The 24,500-nt window shown below is 48.1% G+C and overlaps 1 protein-coding gene across 1 annotated transcript in view; it reads left to right on the top strand.

Moving 5' to 3' along the window:
- The first annotated feature begins 8,005 nt into the window (after positions 1 to 8,005).
- Positions 8,006 to 24,500, top strand: part of LOC309536167 (tyrosine-protein phosphatase non-receptor type 11-like) — a 61,121-nt gene continuing 44,626 nt past the window's right edge. The window contains exon 1 of the mRNA XM_082230108.1: positions 8,006 to 8,142. Coding sequence (XP_082086234.1) covers positions 8,129 to 8,142 — 14 coding nt within the window. The 5' untranslated portion in view covers positions 8,006 to 8,128. The remainder of the gene's footprint in view (positions 8,143 to 24,500) is intronic.

The raw sequence follows: 24,500 nt of genomic DNA, 5'->3' as shown, positions 1-24,500 counted from the left end.
CAGCTGCTGGCCCCGAAAGAGCACCAGGGAGTGCTTACTCATGAGTAAACCAATCACTCTGGCTCTGTAGAAGCACACTGTGTTGTCAGTCTTTGACCTGGACCCCAAAACCGCTGGCACTGATACTCTCAGGGACTGAGGGGGCAGCTCTCCCTCCTGCTCTGGTGGCTCCAGGGCTTTGTCATCAGGTATCAAACCAGAGGGACCCTCAAAGTGACCCTCAGCATTGTATTTGGGGGCAGGGGGCTGCCTGTCCTCTGAGGACTCCATGCCCAGCAGGTTGGGGCTAAGCATGTGGCAAGTGGACTGGCTGCTTGAATGTTCTCCCTCCCAACGATGTGGTCCAAAAGAGATGCTTTAAAGCAGGTTTAACCATCTCCGCAAATTTCTCAGTTGGGAAATGCACGCAGCTCAGTGCAAGAGCTGCCAGAAGGTCCCAGGTCCAATTTCCAGGAACTCCCAAGTAGGGCTGGGAGGGATTTTCTGCCTGAAACCCCAGAGAGCTTCTGCCACTCAGTGCAGACAACACTGACCTAAGATGGACCAGTTCAGTATAAGGCAGCTTCCTATGTTCCCATCAGACACCGCACACCATTAAACAAGTGAAAGAAACTTGTTCTTTGCTTGCACCCTGTACCAGATGCAGTTTCTCCAAAGGAGCCCATCGTTCCTACCCCCCCGCACAGCAGCATTTATGAACCTGCCACAGCTGAGCAACTAATAGGCACAAGAAAGTACTTTTAAGGGTAATTAAAAGGAAGTGACAAAGTGCCGCCTGCCCAGAGATGTAGGTGAAAAAGAGGAGGATCAGGCCCTCGAGAGGAAGGTGTTTTGATATGGTTTGGGACATTTGTTTCAAGAATGGAAACTGAGCTCATTCTGCCCTTTATATAATTTGTGCACAGGCTGTCCCTGATGTGGCCTGTCATTTAAGCACTGAATAAACACATACGCCTAACAGGTCTAATTTCTCTCTCCCACACACCATTTTCCAAACTGCACATTATCAGCTCTCCAACTGCACATTTATTTACAGCTTCACTCCCTCTCACACACAGAGGAGCTGCCTCTCCTGCCGCCCCCCCCCCCAGTTTGCCCATCTGGATCCAGTAGATCTCTCCCTACCATTAAGCCGAGTGAAACAGTTTCCTCAGGTGGCAAAAGCCTGGGACTTGGTAGAAGGCAGCTTCCTATGAGTGGCATTCCACAAAGCTTGTCTCAGAGCAAGCCCATTGAAATGAATGGACACACGACTCAGCTAGGTCCATTCATTCCTATGGGGTCTGCTCTGGGCAAAACTTTGCTGAATACCGTCCTACACTCCTACAGTCACAGTTAAGTACTATCCATCAGATCAGCTTTGCGCTGCGGCGGGAAGGTAATAATGTTATTTGTTTGATCATAAGCCGTGGCGAAATGACAACAACCCGTAAATCTGGCAAATAATTACAAAAGGATAACATTACAGAACGACAAAACCAATTGTCTTGACGGCAGCTCCAGGCAGAACCTAATTTATCGCAAAAACTTCCGTTCTTCAAATGGCGCTCAGGCGCACTCGCAGCAGTGCAGATTTCCTGCCCTTCTCCAGCGCCAAAACAAAAGGCAGGAGCTGTGACAGAGTGCAGCTGCTTTGCATGTAGAAGGTCTGTGGCTCAATCCCCCATGGTATCTCCAGGTAGGCCTGGGAGAGACACCGGTCAGCTGCTCCTAGATGATGATGATGATGATGATAATTATTATTTATTTATTTATTTATTTATTTATTTATTTATTTATACCCCGCCCATCCGGCTGAGTTTCCCCAGCCACTCTGGGCAGCTCCCAATCAAGTGTTAAAAACAGTACAGCATCAAACATTAAAAACTTCCCTAAAGAGGGCTGCCTTCAGTTGTCTTTTAAAAGTAAAATAGCTGTTTATTGCTTTGACATCTGCTGGGAGGGCATTCCACAGGGCGGGCGCCACTACCGAGAAGGCCCTCTGCCTGGTTCCCTGTAGCCTCACTTCTCGCAATGAGGGAACCGTCAGAAGGCCCTCGGCACTGGATCTCAGTGTCCGGGCTGAACGATGAGGATGGAGACGCTCCTTCAGGTATACAGGACTGAGGCCGTTTAGGGCTTTAAAGGTCAGCACCAACACTTTGAATTGTGCTCGGAAACGTACTGGGAGCCAACGCAGATCTCTCAGAACCGGTGTTATGTGGTCCCGGCGGCCACTCCCAGTCACCAGTCTAGCTGCCGCATTCTGGATTAATTGCAGTTTCCGGGTCACCTTCAAAGGTAGCCCCATGTAGAGCGCATTGCAGTAGTCCAAGCGGGAGATAACTAGAGCATACACCACTCTGGTGAGACAGTTCGCGGGCAAGTAGGGTCTTAGCTTGCGTACCAGGTGGAGCTGGTAGACAGCTGCCCTGGACACAGAATTAACCTGCGCCTCCATGGACAGCTGTGAGTCCAAAATGACTCCCAGGCTGCGCACCTGGTCCTTCAGGGGCACAGTTACCCCATTCAGGACCAGGGAATTCCCCACACCCATCCGCTCCCTGTCCCCCAAAAACAGTACTTCTGTCTTGTCAGGATTCAACGTCAATCTGTTAGCCGCCATCCATCCTCCAACCGCCTCCAGGCACTCACACAGGACCTTCACCGCCTTCACTGGTTCTGATTTAAAGGAGAGGTAGAGCTGGGTGTCATCGATATACTGATGAACACCCAGTCCAAACCCCCTGATGATCTCTTCCAGCGGCTTCATATAGATATTAAAAAGCATGGGGGAGAGGACGGAACCCTGAGGCACCCCACAAGTGAGAGCCCAGGGGTCTGAACACTCATCCCCCACCACCACTTTCTGGACACGGCCCAGGAGAAAGGAGCGGAACCACCGTATAACAGTGCCCCCAGCTCCCAGCCCCTCTAGACAGTCCAGAAGGATGTTATGGTCGATGGTGTCAAAGGCAGCTGAGAGATCCAGCAGATGCTCCCAGTCAGTGCAGATAATGCTGGGTTAGCTGGACTTATGATCCAATTCAGAATAAGGCAGCTAACTATGTCTTACGGGTTGTGGCTCACTATTAGAGCAGCTGCTTGGCAGGCTGAAGGTCCCATGTTCAGCCTCTGGCGTCTCCAGTTAAAAGGCTCTCGCATCACAAAGCTAAAAGTAACCAGTTCCAATTGTCAGACCCAGAGGGCAGCTGCTGTAAGGCTCACATGTTTGTCCATAATCAAATGAGGGATATAATTTGGCTCCAACAAAAGGCATCGAGTTGAGGCTCACTTCAAGAAGACCTGTTGCAAAACTCCAGCTCCCATCCTTGGTTATTGTCAAGAGCAAGCCAGCAGTTGGAATCCAACAATATATGGAGGGCCACATGTTCCCCTGCCTGCCTGTCTCAGCATGTTGGGTGGGGCTTAAAGGTAAAGGGACCCCTGACCATTAGGTCCAGTTGTGGCCGACTCTGGGGTTGCGGCGCTCATCTCGCTTTATTGGCCGAGGGAGCCGGCGTACAGCTTCTGGGTCATGTGGCCAGCATGACTAAGCCGCTTGGGGCTTACACACAGGTAAATAAATCTGCCTAGGCCTGCAGTTTTCTTCACTCTGAACTCCCTCGCCCTCTAGTGGCCAGGTGGATTTAACTCACTAGAACAACTCTTCAGAGGCCCCATTGAACCAAAGGTGTGTGCCCATGCATGCACACAGACAACTGAACTGTCTTAACACACAGGCATCTCCAGGGGCGCTGACTTATAAAAGATATTGGGGGGGGCCATACCGGGGTCCTGCCCCGGGAAGTTTTCTAAATTTTAGATGAAAATTAGTGAGTTTTAAAGTATTTCGGCGGAGCCGGAGTGATTGGGGAGGAGGGGGCTTGTTGCCGGATTCTTCAGCTGGGCCGGAGATGCGCTGCTGGGGGGTCCCTGGGCCGAGTTGTGAGCACGGCCTGCTGAAGGGAGATCCAGCCGATTGCGCGACGGGGACGGCCGGGGCTCTCCGGCTAGGGCGCGTGGCTGGCTGGCTGGCTGGCGAGGGAGCAGGTGGGGAGGAGGCGGGGGACGGTGGCGGCGCTCTGCTGGAGGGGTGCCCGAGATTATTGGGGGGCAGAGCCCCCCCAAACGAATTTTTGAGGGGGCTCGGGCCCCCTCAGGCCCCATGGAGTCGGCGCCTATGGGCATCTCCTCACCCCAGGCAACTCTAAGGGGTCTCTAGCTGGGCATTATTTATTGCACTTATACCCTCGCCTTCTTTTCCAAAGAGCTCAAGTCCATGGTTCTCCTCCCACTCATTTAATCCTCACAACAACCCTGTGAGGTAAGCTAGGCTGAGAGGAGACAGTGATGGCCCCAAGGTCACCCAGGGAGATTTCTTGTGGACTGGAGACTCCCAGGTCCTGGTCTAACCACTGTGCCGCACTGGCTCCCCAGCAACCTCAGGGGGATGCAAGAACTGTGTTCTCTCTGTGTGTAAGAGACACACACATAGAGAATAAGGCCAGCAGTGGCTGCACATTAGGGTGTCTAAACATTGCCTCCACTGTTGAATTGGAAGCAAGGAAGATGTTGCTGTGCTCAGGTGCTGTGGGGCTTCCCATTGAGGCACCTGGCTGGTCACTGTGAGAATAGAATATTGGACCTGGTGGACCTTTGACTCACGTTACATTCATATTTTTAGAACATCCTGCCCTGTGCAGAGTTCTGCGTTGGTTGACAGCTCACACACCATCTTGTGAATCTCGGTGGCTGGTAGGGTCATTTTATTCCATTGTTTTGCTGCTGTTAACAAATATTACATGCCAGCATCCCCAGTCTCTGCTGAGCAGGAGCAATATTCCAGGGTTCTCTCCCAGGGTTGTGCTGCCATTGGGAAATTGAGGCCCATAGGAAACTAAGAAATAGGGTTAATTCGCACATATTTACACCCAAAGCCTAACAACAACAACATCAACATCATCATCATCATCAACAACAACAACATTATTTATACCCTGCCCATCTGGCTGGGTTTCCCCAGCTGCTCTGGGTGGCTTCCAACAAAACACTAAAATGCGATAACCTATTAAACATGAAAAGCTTCCCTAAACAGGGCTGCCTTCAGATGTCTTCTAAAAGTTTGGTAGTTATTTTTCTCTTTGACATCTGGTGGGAGGGCGTTCCACAGGGTGGGTGCCACCACTAAGAAGGCCCTCTGCCTGGTTCCCTGTAGCTTTGCTTCTTGCAATGAGGGAACCACCAGCAGGCCCTCAGCGCTGGACCTCAGTGTCCTGGCAGAATGATGGAGGTGGAGACGCCCCTTCAGGTGTACTGGAGAGAGTTCAGAGCATCACATCTCAAGAGCGGTGTGTTTCCCCAGTGCTGGACTTCCAAGGCATCCTGACCGCCATCTCATTGCCTCTGCCCCAGCCTGCCAAGATGGTTCCTGCCCTCACAGCAGCTCCTGAAGTTCTGCCCACTTCTTTTCTTCTTCTCAAGAATGCCTGCTCCAAGCAACTCCTCCCCATCTGTCTGCCTGCCCCACTGTATCCAGAACTGTTGGGGGTTTTTAAAGAGCATTTTTCCTGTGTTACATCATGCCCCCCCTGTCACTTTGACAACTGGATGGTTTCCATTGATGGGTTAATGATTCGCTTCCTGGCCTGAGGGATAAAAAGCTTTCTCTGTATTTTTCATTGGCCTGGCATCTTCCCTTCAAATGCTATCTAAATCCCATCATTTATTAATTTCTCAACACACCTTAGCAGTTACGGGTGCCCTTGCACCCAAAACTGTGTTACCGCAGATCTGTAACACTACAAATCTTTGGATTTTTGCTAAACACCTTTTTTGAAAAAAGAAGAAAGATTTATTTTCCTATCATCTGTCAATCAATAGGGTCATGGAGGCTGGTCTAATCAGAGAACAGGAGGAGGAGGAGGACAAATCTAGAATGAGTTGGCTCCTCTTCTCATTGCATAAAGGTAAAGGTAAAGGGACCCCTGACCATTAGGTCCAGTCGTGACCGACTCTGGGGTTACGGCGCTCATCTCACTTTATTGGCCGAGGGAGCTGGCGTTTGTCCGCGGACAGCTTCCGGGTCATGTGGCCAGCATGACTAAGCTGCTTCTGGCGAATCAGAGCAGCACACGGAAACGCCGTTTACCTTCCCGCCAGAGTGGTACCTATTTATCTACTTGCACTTTGACGTGCTTTCGAGCTGCTAGGTTGGCAGGAGCAGGGAGTGAGCAACGGGATCTCACCCCATCGCGGGGATTCGAACCGCCGACCTTCTGATCGGCAAGTCCTAGGTTCTGTGGTTTAACCCACAGCACCACCCTACCCTCCAACATTTCTCCCATGAAGATAGGGACGTCCTGAGGAAAAGTGGGACATTCTGGGATCAAATAAGAAAGCGGGAGGGCTTCTCTAAATCAGGGACTGTCCCTGGGAAATAGGGACACTTGGAAGGTCTGTCATTAGCTCTGGCTCAGCCAATCATCTTCTGCTCCACTAGTTCTGATGGGCGCCAGCCAAGAAAGCTCAGTGTCATTTTGTCTGCCTGGCAGAAACAGCCAAAGAATTTGAGCAGGGAGAAAGAGGCCTTTCCTAGCTTCAGGATCTCAGCTCCTTTTAACTAGGAAAAGGGCAAGGAAATAACGTTTTCTGGCTGCAAAGTAGTTTACTTCATTGCTCAGTTTTGGATCTCTCCCACCCCGGCAAGGACATGGTGTGTTAATAGTATAAATAACATTATTTAATCGTAAATATATAAATAATATAACAGCCCATTGCGTACACAGATGTCTTTATTTAAGAAAACACTACACCGTTTTACACTTCCCAAAGAAATAAAAATAGTAAATCTCTTAAGTGGTTTACAACTTGTCTTAAAATGTAAAACAGAGCATTGGAAACTATCAAAACAAACCATCACAAATGAAAACAGAACTGAAAGGCCCACATTTAAAGCAGAATACGGTAATTAACAGAAAACCTCTTTTTTAAAAAATTAAACACCCTTAGAGATTTTTGAAACATGAATCAGTGCTTTCAAATAGTTCAAAGCAGAAAAACAAATTAAACCTACAAAATAGATAGCCAGATAAATAATAAAGCCACAGTGAGGCAGCATGGTATAGTGGTTAGAGATTAGGACCAGGACTTGGGAGACCAAGGTTCAAATTCTCCACATCATCACAAAGCTCGCTGGGTGACTTTGGGCCTGTCACTGCCTCTCTGCCTAACCTCCGTCACGGGGGTTTGTTGTGGGGATTAAATGAAGAGGGCAAGGAAGAATCATGTATGTCGTCTATATCATCACTTTGAGCTCTTTGGGGGGGAAAGGCAATGAAGAAATGCAAAAGAGTAGAGTTTGTGTGAGGTTATTGTTTTGTTTTGTTTTGTTTTGTTTTCTTCCTGTTCTTCTTATGTATTTTGCTTTTTTATCTTGCATTTTTATGCTGCGAACAGCCCACAGATCTACGGATGAAGCGGGGAATATAAATTTGTTAAGTAATAAATAAATAAAAATGTTGAAGCTTTTGGAGAGGCGGCTGCAAAAAACAGGACAACTTTTTGTTCGTGAACCAACCAACCCACCCACAACCCCCAATTATCGCCCCTCACTTAAAAACACCTCCTCCCCTCAAAAATAAAGAAATCCCCCTTAGTTAAAATAAACTTCACACCCCCTACAAAATCTTTCAAGGGCTGTCTCTTTAAGCGCAGCTCCTCCGTTGCCAGGCGGTGCCTGTTGCCAGGCGGCGTTGATTGGCGGATCGGGGATTCCCCTCTCACACATCTCTCTCTGCAGGGAGGGCTTTCCCCTTGGCTGACACGTGGGTTTGCCAGAGCCCCAGCTGGAGGAGCGCGGGGCGGGGGCGTGTCCTGGGCTGCTTCCACCCTCCGGCCAATGAGCGGCTTCGGCGTTGGACGAGAGGGCGGGACTGGGCGCCCATATATGGAGGTGGGCGTGGGGGCGTGGCCCGGGAGTGTCGCCCCTCCCTCGCTCCCTCTCTCAGTCTTTAGGGAAGCCGCTCCCTTTGGCTCCTTCGCCTGATGCTGCGAGAGGAGCGGACCGCGCTGTGAACTAGGGAAATACACGCAACTTTTTTTCCCCCTTTTGGTGGGGGGGCGTGTCCCTCCCGGGCAAGGAGCTGCGATGACCTCCCGCAGGTAAGATCCGCTTAATCTTCTGCGGCGCGTCCGAAATGTGTGGAGTTTTGCAATTTGGGGTTTTTGTTTGCCTTAGGTGGTGGTGCGGCGTGAAGCTCGGAAACGGGGCAGCGGACAGCCTCCGTCCCCACCCCGTTCTTCCTTTTCTTCCCCACACTGCTCCGTATCTATTGCTTGCAGGTAGACCGCCTCTATACATGGAGGATTTAGAACAACCTCCTTCTCCCCCCCCCCCAGCAAAAAGGCGGTGTACTTCTGCGGATGTTTTGCACTACAGCTCCCGTCAGTCCTCCGCCAGCGTGGGGGTGGGAAATAATCCCTTAATATTTGGAGGTAGATTGCCCCTTATCATGAAGGGTCTCTTTATTTAGATCATCCTTGGCTTCTCTAGATGTTTTGGGCTACAACTCCCGTCCGCACCCCCCCCCTTCCAGCCAGCCAGTGTGTTTTTGAGTTTGTAAACAAGGCACAGGTCTTTACCCTCCCTTCCGCCCCACCCCCTTATCTGTTATTATTTGGAGGTAGACTCCCCCTGATCGTGGAGGGTCTCTATATTTAGCTCAGCCTTCCCCCCACGTTTGCTGCCCTCCTCTAAATGTTTCGGACTACAACTCCCGTCAGAGGCCCTAACCCGCTCCAGACAGTATATGGCGAGGAGGAGGGAGAGTTGCCCAACTCACTCTCTCTCCGACCCTCGGTACCTAATATTTGCAGATAGACTGTCCGTGAGCATGGAGGCCTGTCTTTAGGTCAGCCTTTGCCAAGCTGATGCGACCCCCCCCCCCCCCGCTTTGCAATGTTTTGGACAACAACTCCCATCAGACCTAGCCAGTACACTGTTTGCACTGCGGTGCTGTTATTTTCAGTTTCTAATTTCTTCATTCTTAGTTGTTCCGACTAGTTTACCTTTAAAATAAATTTAAAAAGCTTTGTGTCTGTGTATAAAGCAAACATTTGTAGCCAATCTACGCTGAGTAGACCCATTTAAATTAATGGACCTTTCTACTTTAGGTATGTTAATTTCAGTGGCTCTAAACTGATCAGACTTTGTTGGATTAATTAAATGGAAAACAGCAGCGGCGCCTTTTCGTCCCATCCTCCTCTTCCTCATGTTTTCGGTACTTGGAGGTAGACTGCTCTTATTCAGAGGCGTACCATTTACCTGTTGTGTAGAACACTTTACAACAGACCAATCTTATTTGTTGTTGTTGTTAACCTGCCCTTCATTCTAAGGCCCCGGAGTTGATTATAATTAAAGCATGATATTAGAAACAGTTAAAAACAACATACAATCACGGGACTAATATTTGTCTTAAAACTATACATTATCAGGTCTCGAAATCCAGGGCAAAGAGGAACGATTTAGCTACTCTGGTCATTCATGCATCATGTGGTAGGGAAATCTTAAGTCAGACTGAATTGGGTGAAAGAGAAAAGTTTCCTTCTGCCTCATCAACAACTTCCTTTGGCCATTTCCACATTTTAATCTCTCCCTCCAACCCGCCCCAATTTTCTTCTTTCGAGCTCTGGAGGCTGGGTATTGGGTTGTTGTTTTTAGTGTTTATTGAACTCTGAATCCTTCTAATGGATATCAACTGATACTCTGCATTGTACTGTGTTGATATTAGTGTAATCTTTTTCCTTTTGTTTGCCTTGTTTAAATTAAAATCTTTAAGAAACAAAAACAAAAAAACTCTGATGGAAGACCCTTCTTTTCATTCTCCTCCTACCCACACCCAGATTAACCTCTTTCCCCTTCCATCTTCTTTCGTGGTTATAATGCAGATAACAGGTTTTTGTGGAACAATTTGTTTCCTTTCCCCTCTTCCTACTAAATATTTAATTCTGCAGTCAGGAGGTAAGCTCACAGCTTTGCTTTGAAAGCTGTTCTTCAGCGTGGGTGCGCCTGAGGATGTGCAGAGTGCAGAATCTGCAATTTCTGCAGTTGTGTAACTGCGATTGTGTAAATGACAGGCGCACCTCTGAGCCACTGACTTCCTTACTCACAGCTCGATAGCTATAGATTCACACACACCTCAATGCAAATAATCTCCAAATCAGAAAAGTGCCCTCTCGCAAGCTTTAACCCTGGAGCATCATTTATTTATTTTTTTTAAAAAGTATGGCTTCCTTTCGGTTTAGCAACCACGAATGCAAAGGAACATGTTTATGGTTAAAATAGTTTGGAACAGCTTATCCCTCCCCCCCCCCGACATCACCCTGTTTGATCTCATGTTCCTTCTGCTCAAACCCAAAATCTCAGAACCCAAAAAGGAACTCTGAATTCTTGGAACCCAAAAGCCTTCTCATTGTTGTTGGTGTTCTTTGGCCATTGCAACACTTGGGGAGGCCTAGACTGACGTCTGCCAAGCTTGATTAGAGGTTTGTGCTGAATGTTCTGTAACTTAAAGCTTAATTTGCTGGGAGTGTGGTGTAATGGTTACAGCAGTCTTGGCCAACCAGGTGTTTGGGACTCTTAACCCCCATCAGCCCCACCTAGGACAGGTTAAAATGTTGGACCTAATCTCCAGGTAACAAAGGTCCAAACTCCAATGAGTGACCTTGGGGCCTGTCGCTTGTCATTAGCTTCGCCTACCTCGCAAGCTTGTTGTGGGAATGAGGGCGTGTGAATGCATTGTGCATGTGTTCAGACTTATCCCTCAACCTAGTGCCCTCTAGGTGCATTGGATTACAACTCCCATGGAGCTGATGGGAGTTGTAGCCCAAAGCATCCAGGGAGGGCGATAGGTTGGGGGATGCTTTTTGCAGAAAGGGCAGAGATAAAAACGTAGGAAACAGATATTGCTTGCTGAGTCACTCCAGAGGAATTTCTTATTTTAATGATCTATTTTAAAATGGGTTGTCCTGCCGGTAGGCCAGCAGACTCTCCACGTTCTCTTAAGAATATATATATTCTGTAATCACCCATTCCACCCCCTGCAAAAATATAAACAAGCCCTTTCTTTGATTTAAGCTAGAAAACATCCATAGTAGCGGAACTGCTATGGGGCAGCTGTCCTTGTTTGCTTAGGGTGTTCCCTGTTTCCTCTCCATCAGGACCTTCCTTTGTTATCTTTCGAGGCGTATTATTACTATTAGTGCAGTATTTGATGCCATCCGTGAGCCCTGTATTCCACAGAGCAGGAGCAGATGGTCCCTGCCCCGAGGAGATGGCAATCTATAAGGTTCTGCCACAGAGAAAACAACGAAGGGGAGGAATTTGTGGCAGGAGTAAATAGCGACTTTGTCCATAATGGGAGCAAACAAAACATGAACCCCAACACAGTCTGCTCCTGGACCCTTCCCCCCACTTTAAATGCAGGGTTTTTCAGTACTGGCCATTTTGGACTTTCCAAGGTTTGGGGAGAAATGTATTTAAAGGGAGAAAGGTCCAGGCTAACACCAGAGAGGGGAGGATGCCCTATGGGTACCCAGATGAGAATCCACTTTTTGCTTCGGTGTGGGCTAATCCAGCCTGTGGGTGTTTGAGAAGCAAGTGCTCAAGTTTCCGATGGGACCAGGGAGCTTGTGTGACAAAGGCAGGAGGCCCAGGTGTCCTGGAAGGCTGCGCCAAGCACATGGGGCAGCGAGGGAGAAAGGAGGGAGTTTTTGGAGGGAGCAGGAGGCCTTGGGATGTCTGAGGCTGTCGGAGCTACTAGCTATGGTTTGCGGGGGCCTGGTGGCTGTGTTCTGCTACCTCTGTCTGAGGCAGTGCACCTCTGAATACCAGTTGCTGGGAATTGCAAGCAGTTCTTGCACTCAGGTCCTGCTGTGGGGCTTCCCACTGGGGCACTGGGAGGAGAGGAGTTCATTTATTTTTTTTAAATGATATTTATTAATATTTCACAAACAATAAAAACAAATTCCAACATTCAAACTACAAAAGCAAAACAAATAAAAAATACACAGTAGAAAAACAGTTGATAAAAGAAAGAATAAAGAATAAGAACAAAGAGAAAAGCCAAAAATCAAAACTGAAAAATAGATTAATATTTTCAAATCTTATATTTTCTTCACTAGTTTCTTGACCTCCTCACACCTCCCACTTTGTATTCCAGTTCAAATATTAAATTCAGCAAATCCTTACCCTCTAACATGGGAGGAGAGGAGTTCAGTCTCAGTCAGTTTTATTGCACATAGCCAAAGGCTGCCGCAATGTACACAGAATTATTTGACAATTACTGTAAAAGAAAATATACTGAATTGGTAAATGGGAGGAGAGGATGCCAGACTAGATGGGCTTTGGATCTGGTCCAGCTATAGGGCTCATTTTGGGTTCTTGCAGAAAGGGGAGGAACCTATGTTGAACCTGAGAGCAGACAGGACATCCATGTAGTATTTTTCCCATGCTTGGGTCTCCATCATCCCTAGCTAGCAAGACCGGTGGTCAGGGATCATGGGAATTGTTGTCTGAAAACAACCGGAGACCCAAGGTTGGGAAATCCTGGTTTGGACAGGAGTAGTATAACACTGCAGATTTAAGTCCTCTTGCCTTGAGTCAGTGGCAACTGTATCTTGACTCTGGTTGCACATGCATGTTAAGTCTTGCACATGACCACAAATGTTGATGGTGCATTTTCCTTCTACTTCTGTCTCTCTTTATCTGTCTCTCTTTATCTGTATCTCTTTATCTGTCTACCCAGTTAGTGTGTGTTTTTTAATGGGGTGCATGTAACATTCTTCTTTCTCTTATTAAATTTATTACCCACCCTTTGCCAGCAGGTACCCTTTGCCACCTGGTACCGGGACGCGGGTGGCGCTGTGGGTTAAACCACAGAGCCTAGGGCTTGCTGACCAGAAGGTCGGCGGTTCGAATCCCTGCGACGGGGTGAGCTCCCATTGCTCGGTCCCTGCTCCTGCCAACCTAGCAGTTCGAAAGGCATGTCAAAGTGCAAGTAGATAAATAGGTACTGCTCCAGCGGGAAGGTAAACGGCGTTTCCGTGCGCTGCTCTGCTTCACCAGAAGCGGCTTAGTCATGCTGGCCACATGACCCGGAAGCTGTATGCCGGCTCCCTCGGCCAATAAAGCGAGATGAGCGCCGCAACCCCAGAGTCGGCCATGACTGGACCTAATGGTCAGGGGTCCCTTTAGCTTTTACCAGGGTGGGTTACACCAAATTAAAATTCAGTATTAGAAACAATTAGACCAGTCATCGGAATAGGGTAGGTCCTGAAAACAGCCATCTCTGGTATCCAAAAGTTAGCGCATGTTTGAAACTATAAAACAAAGGTGCCCGACGCCCCTCTGTGGGGCAGGAATCTCACATCTCAGTTCTGCTCAGAGTAGACCCACTGAAAATAATGGGCATGACTAACTTAGGTCCATTAATGTTATTTGGTCTACTCTGAGTAGAACTCGGTTGGCTACAACCCAATAAGTTTTTTTCTTCCTATATACATAAAAACGCAAGGTTGTCATCAGGCGGCTGCCCTTAGGAGGACTTTTTAGGGCCACATCACAGTCCTGGATTTGCATGGAGTAATGGGGTTGGGAAGGTGAAGAGTGAGCTTAGTAGTTGCATGGGGTGGGAAGGGGAAACCCTAGGAGGTTAATATGGGGATAGTGGCAGGTGGGTTGGTGAGGAGAGCAAGCCCCTAGTAATTCTTACATTTATTCATTTGATTCATTGTGAGCTGTGACGGTTTTGTGGCAAAGTGGCGTGCAAATGGAACTGACAATGAGTGAACATGTTTGATTGGCACATATGTACCAAGCAGAACCAGAATAAATATCCTATTACACTTTTAAAAAAGGAAAAAGGATGGTGTTCTGGCAGGTTAATTAAAGCCCCCCATTTCAACATTGCGAGTGTAAGTCAGGCTGCTTCAGAGGAATACAAGTCTGGAAAATCTGTGACCCTCTAGATGTAATTGGACTTCAACTCCCAGCAGCCAGCATGCCTAATGGTCAGGGTGTTTTGTAGCCGGGTTGCAATGGTAAAAGATCAAAAATTGCAATGGGGAGATTGAAAAATCAATAAAATAACATAAAAGTTTGAGCAGCAGAGAGCAAAAGTGTATGACGCGATTCACACAGCATCACTAAAATCTAAAATTCAGTGGATGAAAAGTGCACAGCTATGGAAAGCCTGCGGTATAAAAAAGGTCTCTTTTAATCCAGGGCTCAGAGCAGGAATATGAGGAAGGCAGTGGTGGACCTACATTTTGTGGGGCTCTGAAGTCTCACTAGTTCCACAGTAGATCTGCCTCTGGAGGACGGTGTCAGGTGAACCTCTCCAGGCTGGAGACAAATAGCACAGGTGGAATCTTGCTTTTCCAAGATGGTGGCATGTTGCTGACCGCTGTGGTAAATAAGATGCTTCAGGAGTTGGAGTTCATAACATCAGAAAGTCACCCTTTGGCCTGCCCCCGTCCCACCCATATACTTCCTGGGCTTTGTTCCGTTTACATCTCATCCTTTTTGATTCTCGAGTAGGTGGGACGTGCTCTGTCCTCGTGCGAGTGAGTCACGGCTGCATGCGCTCAATCTGTGGTGAAAGCACCTTTCGAATATATATATATATATATATATATATATATATATATATATATATATATATATATGAATTGAAATCTGTTTCCCCTTGTCGTCTTCTCTGGCTGCTTCCTCCTCCGCAGAGAGAGAGAGCTGACTTGACGGAAAAGAGGCAGGCCAAACTGTTTCCATAGAAGGTGAAGGAGCAAGGAAAAAGAGCTGGTAGAACAGTTTGATGCGTTGTTTTTCTTGAAAGTTACTGGCAGCTGATTCATCAGTGCTTTGGTTGTGGGGGAAAAGCATTGCCCTCTAATGGGGAAGAACCTCAGCTCCGTGGTGGAGCATGTGCTTTGAGTGTAGAAGGCCCCAGTTTCAGTCCCTGGCATGTTCAGGTAAGGCTGGGAAGGTCCCCTCTTTAAAACTCTGGAGAACATTGGCTAGACCAGCCTTTCTCAACCTTGGGTTCCCACATGTTGGAGGACTACAACTCCCATCATCCGTAGCCAGCAGAGGCAGGAGTCTCCACGCCTGATCCAATGGAGTCTCTGGGTTCGGAGGCTGTATGTCATTGCATACCGGTTCATGGGAATCAACCATCATTAGAAGAACCTGCTGGTTCAGGCCAGGGTCTCAACTAGCCAACATCCTCTCCTCATAGTAGCTGGGGCCGGGCCAATATATTTTGTTGCCTGAGGCAAAGGAGAAGATGGCGCCTCTCCTCACCTGCAGCCTAATCCATGTGTGCAAGCTGGTCAAACTGAACTTTACATGAGGATTGGTGGTGTCTTCTGCGGCAGCTGAGGGCAGCAGGCTTGCTTAGGGAACCCCAGTCCCCACCTCTCAGCAATTGCAGCCTGATCACTTTGCCTAATGGTAGGGCCAGCCCCAAGAATAGCCAGCAGCCTGATGCTGCAGCAAGGTTGCTCCAACTTCCACAGCGCCACCATCGGGAATCCCAACGCTTCGGGTGCATCTCTTCTGACAGCAGTGAGCGAGAGACACAGAGAGAGCAGCATTCTGCTCCATCACACTCTCTGGCTTGCTTAAGAGGTCAGCTAAGAATAGCCCCCCCCTCCTGCTCTCACGCTCCCCCCCCCCAGCCAGCCGGAGATTAAGAGCCTTGTGGCGTGATGAGATGAACACATGCGGGGAGCCACGGATTTGCATGCCTTGTGGGCTGTTACTGGATCCTGGATGCCCTCTGCGTGACGTTCCTCGAAAGGAGAGGCAGGGCACCCTGAGCGTTACTCAGCACCCTCCCACTCCCCCCGCCTCCCACTGACTCAGGATGGTGGGGGGGGGCACCTGCCCTTGAGAGTGAGACGAGGCCTTGGAGGAAACCTGTGCTGTATAAAGCTTCTTTGCCCAGATGGGTTTATTCCAGACCCTCCAAGTGGCCCTGTTTTCCAGAGACAGCTCCGGATTTACAGAAGCCGCCCCGGTTTCTGACTGGATCCCGGACTGTCTTGCCTTTCCTTTGGAAGTCCCTGTTTTCATTGGAGAAATGTTGGAGGGTATGTCCCAGTGTGATCTGGCTCAAGGATTTAAATAAATAATAAAAAATATTAATAAATAAACATTAACACATTACAGTGGTACCTCGGGTTAAGAACTTAATTCGTTCTGGAGGTCCGTTCTTAACCTGAAACTGATCTTAACATGATGTACCACTTTAGCTAATGGGACTTCCCGCTGCTGCCGCCGCACCACCGTGTGATTTCTGTTCTTGTCCTGAAGCAAAGTTGTTAACCCGAGGTACTATTTCTGGGTTAATGGAGTCTGTAACCTGAAGCGTCTGTAACCCGAGGTACCACTGTATTAATGGCAAATAAAATGTATGGCAGTTGTTTTTAATGAGTTCTGCGCAATTTTACACATATTTCACTAGCCAAGCAGAACAAAATCCTATTAATTTAACCCAAATGTCTTTTGAATTCTCATGTCATGTTGCAACTAGTTAGCACCCCTCATTTTGGGAAGTTGAAAAAGTCAACATGCGCTATCGCCCTACCAGCAAAACGGCCGCAGGTTGAAGCAGGTAAACTAGGTGTATATTTGTGGAAAGGCGAGCTGACAAATATATTTGGCTCCTGGGCCTGAGGTTCCTCACTATTCCCCTAAACCCCAGTTCCTGTGAGCTGGATCTCATTCATTCCTCCTTGCGCAGCACCTGGAGGGGAGTGGCAGACTGATTCACTCTGGATCACGCTGGAAGTGTTGCAAAACAGCAGCAGGAGCAGGCTGCGCGACTCAAGGCAAGCAGCAAAAGTGTCTCGCGCTTTTCCGGGCTTCCCTGCCTCCAGGGTGAAGCAAGGAGGTGGAAGGCAAAAGAGGGAATTGGGGGGGAGCAACAGGAGCTCGTTAAATCAGAGGGATTTCATTGTTTTTCACTGTCATTTTCCAAGCAAGCTTTGAGCTGCCTCTCTTTGAACAGCCAGAAAGAACTCTGGAGCCAAAGGCTTGTGCTGGGCGGAAAACTCGAGGGTTTTGGGCCTTGGCAGGTGACACTCAGGAAATCCTGACACCTTGCAGGAAGGCCCTTTTGCATGCGTCACGAGCTGAGCACCTCACAGTCTGAATGTTGGAGGAGTCGGGACAGATAAGAGAAAGTGCTTCCTCACATGGCACATAGCGTATTTTTTGCTCTATAAGACTCACTTTCTCCCTCCTAAAAAGTAAGGGGAAATGTGTGTGCGTCTTATGGAGCAAATGCAGGCAGCGCAGCTATCGCAGAAGCCAGAACAGCAAGAGGGATTTCTGCTTTCACTGCACAGCGATCCCTCTTGCTGTTCTGGCTTCTGAGATTCAGAATATTTTTTTTGTTTTTGTTTTCCTCCTCCAAAAACTAGGTGCGTCTTGTGGTCTGGCGTGTATTATAGAGTGAAAAATACAGTAGTTACACTATGGAACTCTCTCCTGCAGGATGGCCACTGACTCAGATGGCTTGAAAAGAGGATTGGACAAATGCATGGGGGGAAATAAGGCTTTTGATAAGCCATGATGGCTCAGCTCTGCCTCCATGGTTGGAAGCAGCAATGCTTCTGAAGACCAGTTGCTGCAAATGACAGGAGGGGAGAGGACTCTCTTGTGCCCAGGTCCTGACTCTTTGTGTTGTTTTCTTGGTCAGTACTGTAACATAGAAGGGATGTAGCCAAGTGGTGGGACATCTGCTCTGCATGCAGAAGGCCCCAGGTTCAGTCCCTGGCATCTCCAGGTAGGACTGGGAAGGTCCCCTGCCTGAAACCCTGGAGAGCTGCTGCTGCCAGCCAGTGTAGATGACACTGAGCTAATGGTCTGATGGTTTTCCCAGTAGTGATGTATGGAAGTGAGAGCTGGACCATAAAGAAGGCTGATCGCCGAAGACTTGATGCTTTTGAATTCTGGTGCTGGAGGAGACTCTTGAGAGTCCCATGGACTGCAAGAAGATCAAACCTCTCCATTCTGAAGGAAATCAGCCCTGAGTGCTCACTGGAAGGACAGATCCTGAAGCTGAGGCTCCAATACTTTGGCCACCTCATGAGAAGAGAAGACTCCCTGGAAAAGACCCTGAGGTTGGGAAAGATGGAGGGCACAAGGAGAAAGGGACAACATAGGGCGAGATGGTTGGACAGTGTTCTCGAAGCTACCAGCATGAGTCTGACCAAACTGCGGGAGGCAGTGGAAGGCAGGAGTGCCTGGCGTGCTCTGGTCCATGGGGTCACGAAGAGTCGGACACGATTAAACAACTAAACAACAACAAAAATGGTCTGATGCAGGATAAGGCAGCTTCTCCCCCCGGGCACAGTGTCTGCTTCCTAACACAGTACAGCACATTCAGCTGCTGGCAAAGTGGTCAGGGGCAGAGAGACATGTGACACTGGATTGTAGCAGCCCAAACATGTGTTATGTTCTGATTTTCTCTTTTTGTCTGGTGCAGCAGCTTGTGGCAGGAGCAGTCTGAGAACGCGCTGGTTCGACAGCAGTATCCAGGATGGTTTGGCAGTAGTTCTTCACAAGGACCTGCTACTGGGGCAAGGCAGAGCCCACATCGCAAACAAAACCGGGCTGTTCAGAGTGAAACAGGGCAGGATTGAATCCTGGCCAGCTGGTGAACAGAGGAGGGCCTGCTTTCTACAGAGGTCTGCTCTATGTCTGCCTTCCCCGCCCCCAACCCCCCAGGAATGCACATTGGAAGCAGACCCCAGCAGGACCACACTGTCCGCTCAACAGTACAACCCTGTTGGCTGCAGAGGTCTGCTTTGCCAGGAGGGTTCAGTCCTGCTGGCTGCAAGGGGTGTACCTCACCAGTGCATTCCCAGCTGGGTAATTCCTAGAGAAGCAGACCCCTGCAACTAACAGGATTGCACTTTCTGCCCCCCGCCCAGCTGGTGAGTGGAAGGATCAGTTCTGCTGTCTGCAGTGTGGTTGAGAGGAGGAAGGGTCTCTCTGTCCCCCCACCAACTCCTGACTGTATGCTTAATAGGCATTTAAAACCCTAACTAAACATTAGGACTCCCTCTCCCAATTTATTCAGGGCCTACAGCTGAGTTGGCATGGGGCCAGTCCAAATCCCCGCCTAAGGCCCTGCATTGGGGGGGGGGTATGTGCTTGCAGCCCTACTTGTTTTTTTGTTTTTTTTTTATAAAATTTTTTATTGGTTTTTCAAAGTTTTTTATAAACACAAACAATACACAAAACAAACAAATACACAAACAAACATGTATAATTTCATATCCTTTTTTCTTAAACCTTGTTTCGCCGACTTCCCCATACCTCCCCTTTGTACATCCCAATTTCCGAAATTATTTCAACAAATCCTAGCACTTGATTTTGTCGAATTTTTCCCTTATTCTTTTCTTTTACTTAATCTTTTACAGCTGTAATCCCCATTTTTTCCTGAAACCTCGACATTTTAACATTCATTAATTTTACAATGTTTCTTAAGATAAATTTAGAATTTCTTCCAATCTTCTTCCGCCGTCTCTTTCCCCTGGTCACGGATTCTGCCGGTCATTTCAGCCAGTCCCATATAGTCTGTCACCTTCGTCTGCCATTCTTCCAGAGTGGGTAAATCTTGAGTCTTCCAGTGCTTTGCGATGAGTACTCTTGCTGCTGTGGTAGCATACATGAAAAAAGTTCTATCTTTCTTTGACACCAATTGGCCGACTATGCCCAAGAGAAAGGCTTCTGGTTTCTTAGGGAAAGTACATTTAAGTACCTTTTTCATTTCATTATATATCATTTCCCAGAAAGCCTTACTCTTCGGGCACGTCCACCAAAGGTGATAAAAGGTACCTGCAGCCCTACTTGTTACTGGTAGGAAAGTGATGGCCACTCCTTTATTACTGGTTTTTAAGCAAGAATTTTGTAGTTGTGGAGTTTCTGCAGCGGGTTGCACCAGATGACCTCTGGAGAGACCCAATTTTATGAATCGGGAGCCTGATCTATGGGGTTGTGCTGGTGGCAAAGTGTGATGGGTGATGGCTCTGTCTGTGGTTTGCCTTTTTCTTTTGCGGGGTTGCGGGGAGATGGGCTGAACCCACAAGCGAGGCTTGGTCTGCATGTTTCCTCCTGCACCTTGTCTTTCCCCCCCGCCCCCGCCCCCCCCCCTGGTGGCTCGTGTCCAGGAAATGTGTCTAGGGTGGTTGTTTAATCAGGCGGCTGGGCTTGTCTGCTCTGTGGGCTTCCTGCCCTCTGGTCTGAAGGGAAGATCGGAAATTCTGCTGCTTTAAAACAGGACTGGTAATCCGGAAATGGAGAATTTCCTGGATGTGTGTATCCCCCGCCCCACTTTTGTGTAAAATAGTGGCATTTAATGGCTTTACATTTTACCAGCTATAACGGTTGGAGGGAGAGAGGAAGCAGCGAGGCCAAGTTCCTGCTGATTTGCTAAAGCAATCTCTTATTTATTTACAAAACAAATTAGATGCCTTTTCCCCAAAGATCCAGGGAATGTGGAGCAAGCCATTAGAGCAATGTGCACGTTTTAAAAAAACCCTTTTATCATTCTTCAGTAGGAAGCTTGAGTTCTTTGTGCATAGAACCTCACAATGCATTGTGTGCTATATAATAGCAAGGCATGATACCAACACGTTGAAAAAGCCAAGATCAGGTGGTATTGGTATTCTGATTACAGTGCCATCACGCCTTAAGAGTTGCATAGGTCTCTGCACCCAAGGATCATGCAATTGACAGGCGGAACAATGAGCAGAGCGCAGGACCAAAGGTCCTAATTAAAAGCAGGTGAATCTGTGCAGGGTTTTGCAGGTCCACCGTAATGAACGGGAAATGCGACAATGGGTTGCAGCACACAGTTCATTCCCCCCCCCCCGATATTATATTCCATCTTCCCTCCTGGTTTTCCGTCCTTTCTCTGCACACCGGCTGGTCAACTTTCTGTGGCTACTGAGCATGCTCAGTCCTCATAGGGCTGTTTTTCCGAAGTATTCTGTCCCTCCCAACGAAACTGGGTGCCCCCCTTCCCCAAAAAACACATTTTGCAAACATTGAGTTCTCCCAAGTCTGCTGATAACCTCTGCTCCCCTTTGTGGTTTGGATAGGACTCTCACCCAGAGAACATGTCTGTATACAACAACCACTGCAGCTGTTCTAGAATTCGAGTCATAAAGTTCCTACAGCCCACCTAGAGTTGGCAAGCAGAGATCTTGTATGTCTTGCAGTATAAATGCTTTCCGAGGAGTTGTTGGGGTTTTTTTTTGGGGGGGGGGAGCTATTCTTGCAGTCTCTGCAAAAGGTAGCCAGTTCTGGTTTCTGCGGAGTCCCTATTCCAAGTGCAGGGCTGTATCTGCTCAGCTAAGGTAACACTTGGCATGACCCATTGAAATGAATGGACCTAAGTTAGTCATGTCTGTTCACTTCAGTGGGTCTACAGTGAGTAGGGCTGGGAATGACTACAACCTGCAATATTAATACAGGTCTCATTATCCTCTGTGTGTTATAAGAATATATATAAGAACCTGGAGCCTTCCAGATGCCACTCCACACCGCTCTGGTGAGTGCCTAGTTTGGGGTTATTCCTGGAAAGTGTCACTAGAGACCAAAGCATCCTCTGTGCCATTTTACCAGCTTAATCTGGTTCTCCAGCTGTTCCTGGACAAGGGGTAGCATACCCTCCAACATTTCTCCAATGAAAATAGGGATGTCCTATTCAATACTGTGCGGCTTCCAACATACATAAAAACATAATAAAATATTAAACATTTTAAAACTTGCCTATAGGTTGTAGAGTTACTTATCTCCTTGGTTCAGGGAGGGGGGGCAGGTGGTCACCAGTGGCGTAGCGTGGGTTGTCAGCACCCGGGGCAAGGCAAGTAATTTGCGCCCCCTAACCCGTGGATTTGCGCCCCCTAACCCTAACCCCCAGATGTTGCGCCCGGTGCGGCTGGCCCCCCCTGCACCCCCCATGCTACGCCACTGGTGGTCACATAACTCCATAACCTCCAACATTTCTCCAATGAAAATAGGGATGTCCTAACGACTAAACAACAACAACAACAACAACAAGGAAAAGTGGGACATTCCAGGATCAAATCAGAAACCGGGACGGCTTCTGTAAATCCAAGACTTTCCCTGGAAAATAAGGACAATTGGAGGGTCTGGGAAAGCCTGACCACCATGGGCCATGCGCTGGTGACCTCGAGGATGGATTGCTGCAATGCACTCTGTGTGGGGCTGCCCTTGGCCTTGGTTTGGAAGCTGTGGCTGGTGCAGGATGCAGCTCCCAGACTACTGGTGGGGGCAGGCATCCGACTGAATACATTGTTAAAGCATCTGCATTGGCTACCCATCTACCAGGTTTGAGACCCTTAAATTAACTGACAAAGCCTTAAGCAACTTAAGTCTGGAGCATCCTTAGGGACCACCTGATCCTAGCTCAATCCTTGAGAGCACCTACCGGAGCATCACTGGTCATCCCCACAAGAGGCTCATCTGACATCAACACAAAACCGAGCATTTAGTCCACCCAATTTTGTGGAAGACAGTGGCACCTCGGGTTAAGTACTTAATTCGTTCCGGAGGTCTGTTCTTAACCTGAAACTGTTCTTAACCTGAAGCACCACTTTAGCTGATGGGGCCTCCTGCTGCCACTGCGCCGCCGGAGCACGATTTCTGTTCTCATCCTGAAGCAAAGTTCTTAACCTGAAGCACTATTTTTGGGTTAGCGGAGTCTGTAACCTGAAGCGTATGTAACCTGAAGCGTATGTAACCCAAGGTACCACTGTAGTCTGCTGACAGATGTTCATCAGGCGCTTTCTGTTTCATCTCTGAAATGCGTGCTGAAAACTTTTCGCTGTCAAGCTTATGCAGGTGATTAAAAGTGCACCTTTCCGTAACAGTTAATCTCCACTTTTTATTTTTTAAAAATATTTTTATTAGCAATTACAACATAACTTATCAAAACATATCATATTCATTATTTTTCCCCTTCCCCCACCTCTCAAACCCTCCCTCCCCTCCCCCAGAGACTTCCCTCAGCTCCTCTCTCTGATTTCTCAACACATATTATTCTCTGCATGCTATAAAATTATGCAAATCCTTACATTATCTATCTACCATGTTATCAATCAATAAATTTGTGTATGTTTATTCAAAATAATCTCCACTTTTTAAATACACCTACCTGGTTTTTATGGTGCGGTTTTGCATACGACTCTTGTGAACTGGTCTGGGTTTGTTTTATGAATGCACATATATTTTTTTATACATAAATAAATTGGCCATCTTGGTTGGGGCTGATGTAACCCCTACAAAATGCACAGAGCGTTAAAATAAGTTAAATAAAAACCATTCAACTGTGCTCCAGACGCTTGGGTTGCTTGAGAGGGCTTTGATGCGTTGCAGGGGACTAGATCATCCTTTGGGTCTCTGCAGTCCTATGCTGACCTTTGCTGGCTGGTGGCTGCTGTTTAGAGTTCCTTCTGCCAGTCTTCAGGCACGGGAGCGAAGTTGGGTTAAAAGGACGGGGCATTTGTGAAGTGTGTTTGCTGGGTTGCCTGAACACAGTCACGGGCATTTAATCCCGGCCGGGACATAGCAGGGGGTGACCTGCTAATCTCTGATATTCTTAATATAGGAAAGTCTGCTCTTAAATAAACCCAGGGTTGCTATATCCAGCAGCAGGGGAGCTAAATATAAAGGAAGATTCTCCCTCGCTCCTTTCACCAGCTCTGGTTCCCCTTAGTAGCCTTGGTAAACAGAGGCTAAACAAGGGAAAGCAGTCATCCCCGGAGGCAAGCTTGATCCCTCTGTGCAGGATGCTAAGCCTCAGGGAGGAACAAGGGTGATGCGCTGACCCCTCCTGTCTTGGGAGCTGGGCAGTGGCCAATTTGAATGTGAAAAAACCCCACACTGTTAGCCCGAACAAAACCCCTCTGTCTTTCAAGCTTGTTGATAGGAACAAATAAATGGACATAGGAAGGAACCTGCTTTAGACTGAGTCAGACAGTTGCTCCCTTTAGCTCCATATTGTCTACACTGGCTGGCAGCAGCTCTCTGGGGTTTGAGGTGAATGTGTAGGGGATTGAACCTGGGTTTTCCCAGGTGCTTCTGAGCTACCACTTTGACACTTTCCTACTCGGGTAGTAAGCTGCTTCCTAATGAGCCAGAGGGTTGGCCCATTTAGCTTAGTATTGTCTACCCTGACTGGCAGCAGCTCTCCAGGTCTTTGAGATAGCAGTGTGCCCCAGTCCTGCTTGGAGAGGCCGGGGATTGAACCTGGGGCCTTCTGTATACGAAGCGGATGCTCTGCCGATGAGCTGCGGCTTTCCTTTACCACCCGTGCCCAGGCACGGGGTGGCTGAGTGTTGATAGGTTTTTTGTAACATGTCTTGATTTATTTAGCTCCCAGGCAAAATGGCTCCCTGCAAACTCTCTATCCTGTTTG

This window comes from Podarcis vaucheri (genome assembly GCF_965113315.1).
Source record: "Podarcis vaucheri genome assembly, chromosome: 7".
Classification (NCBI taxonomy): domain Eukaryota; kingdom Metazoa; phylum Chordata; class Lepidosauria; order Squamata; family Lacertidae; genus Podarcis; species Podarcis vaucheri.
This window is presented reverse-complemented; position numbering and strand designations above follow the sequence as displayed.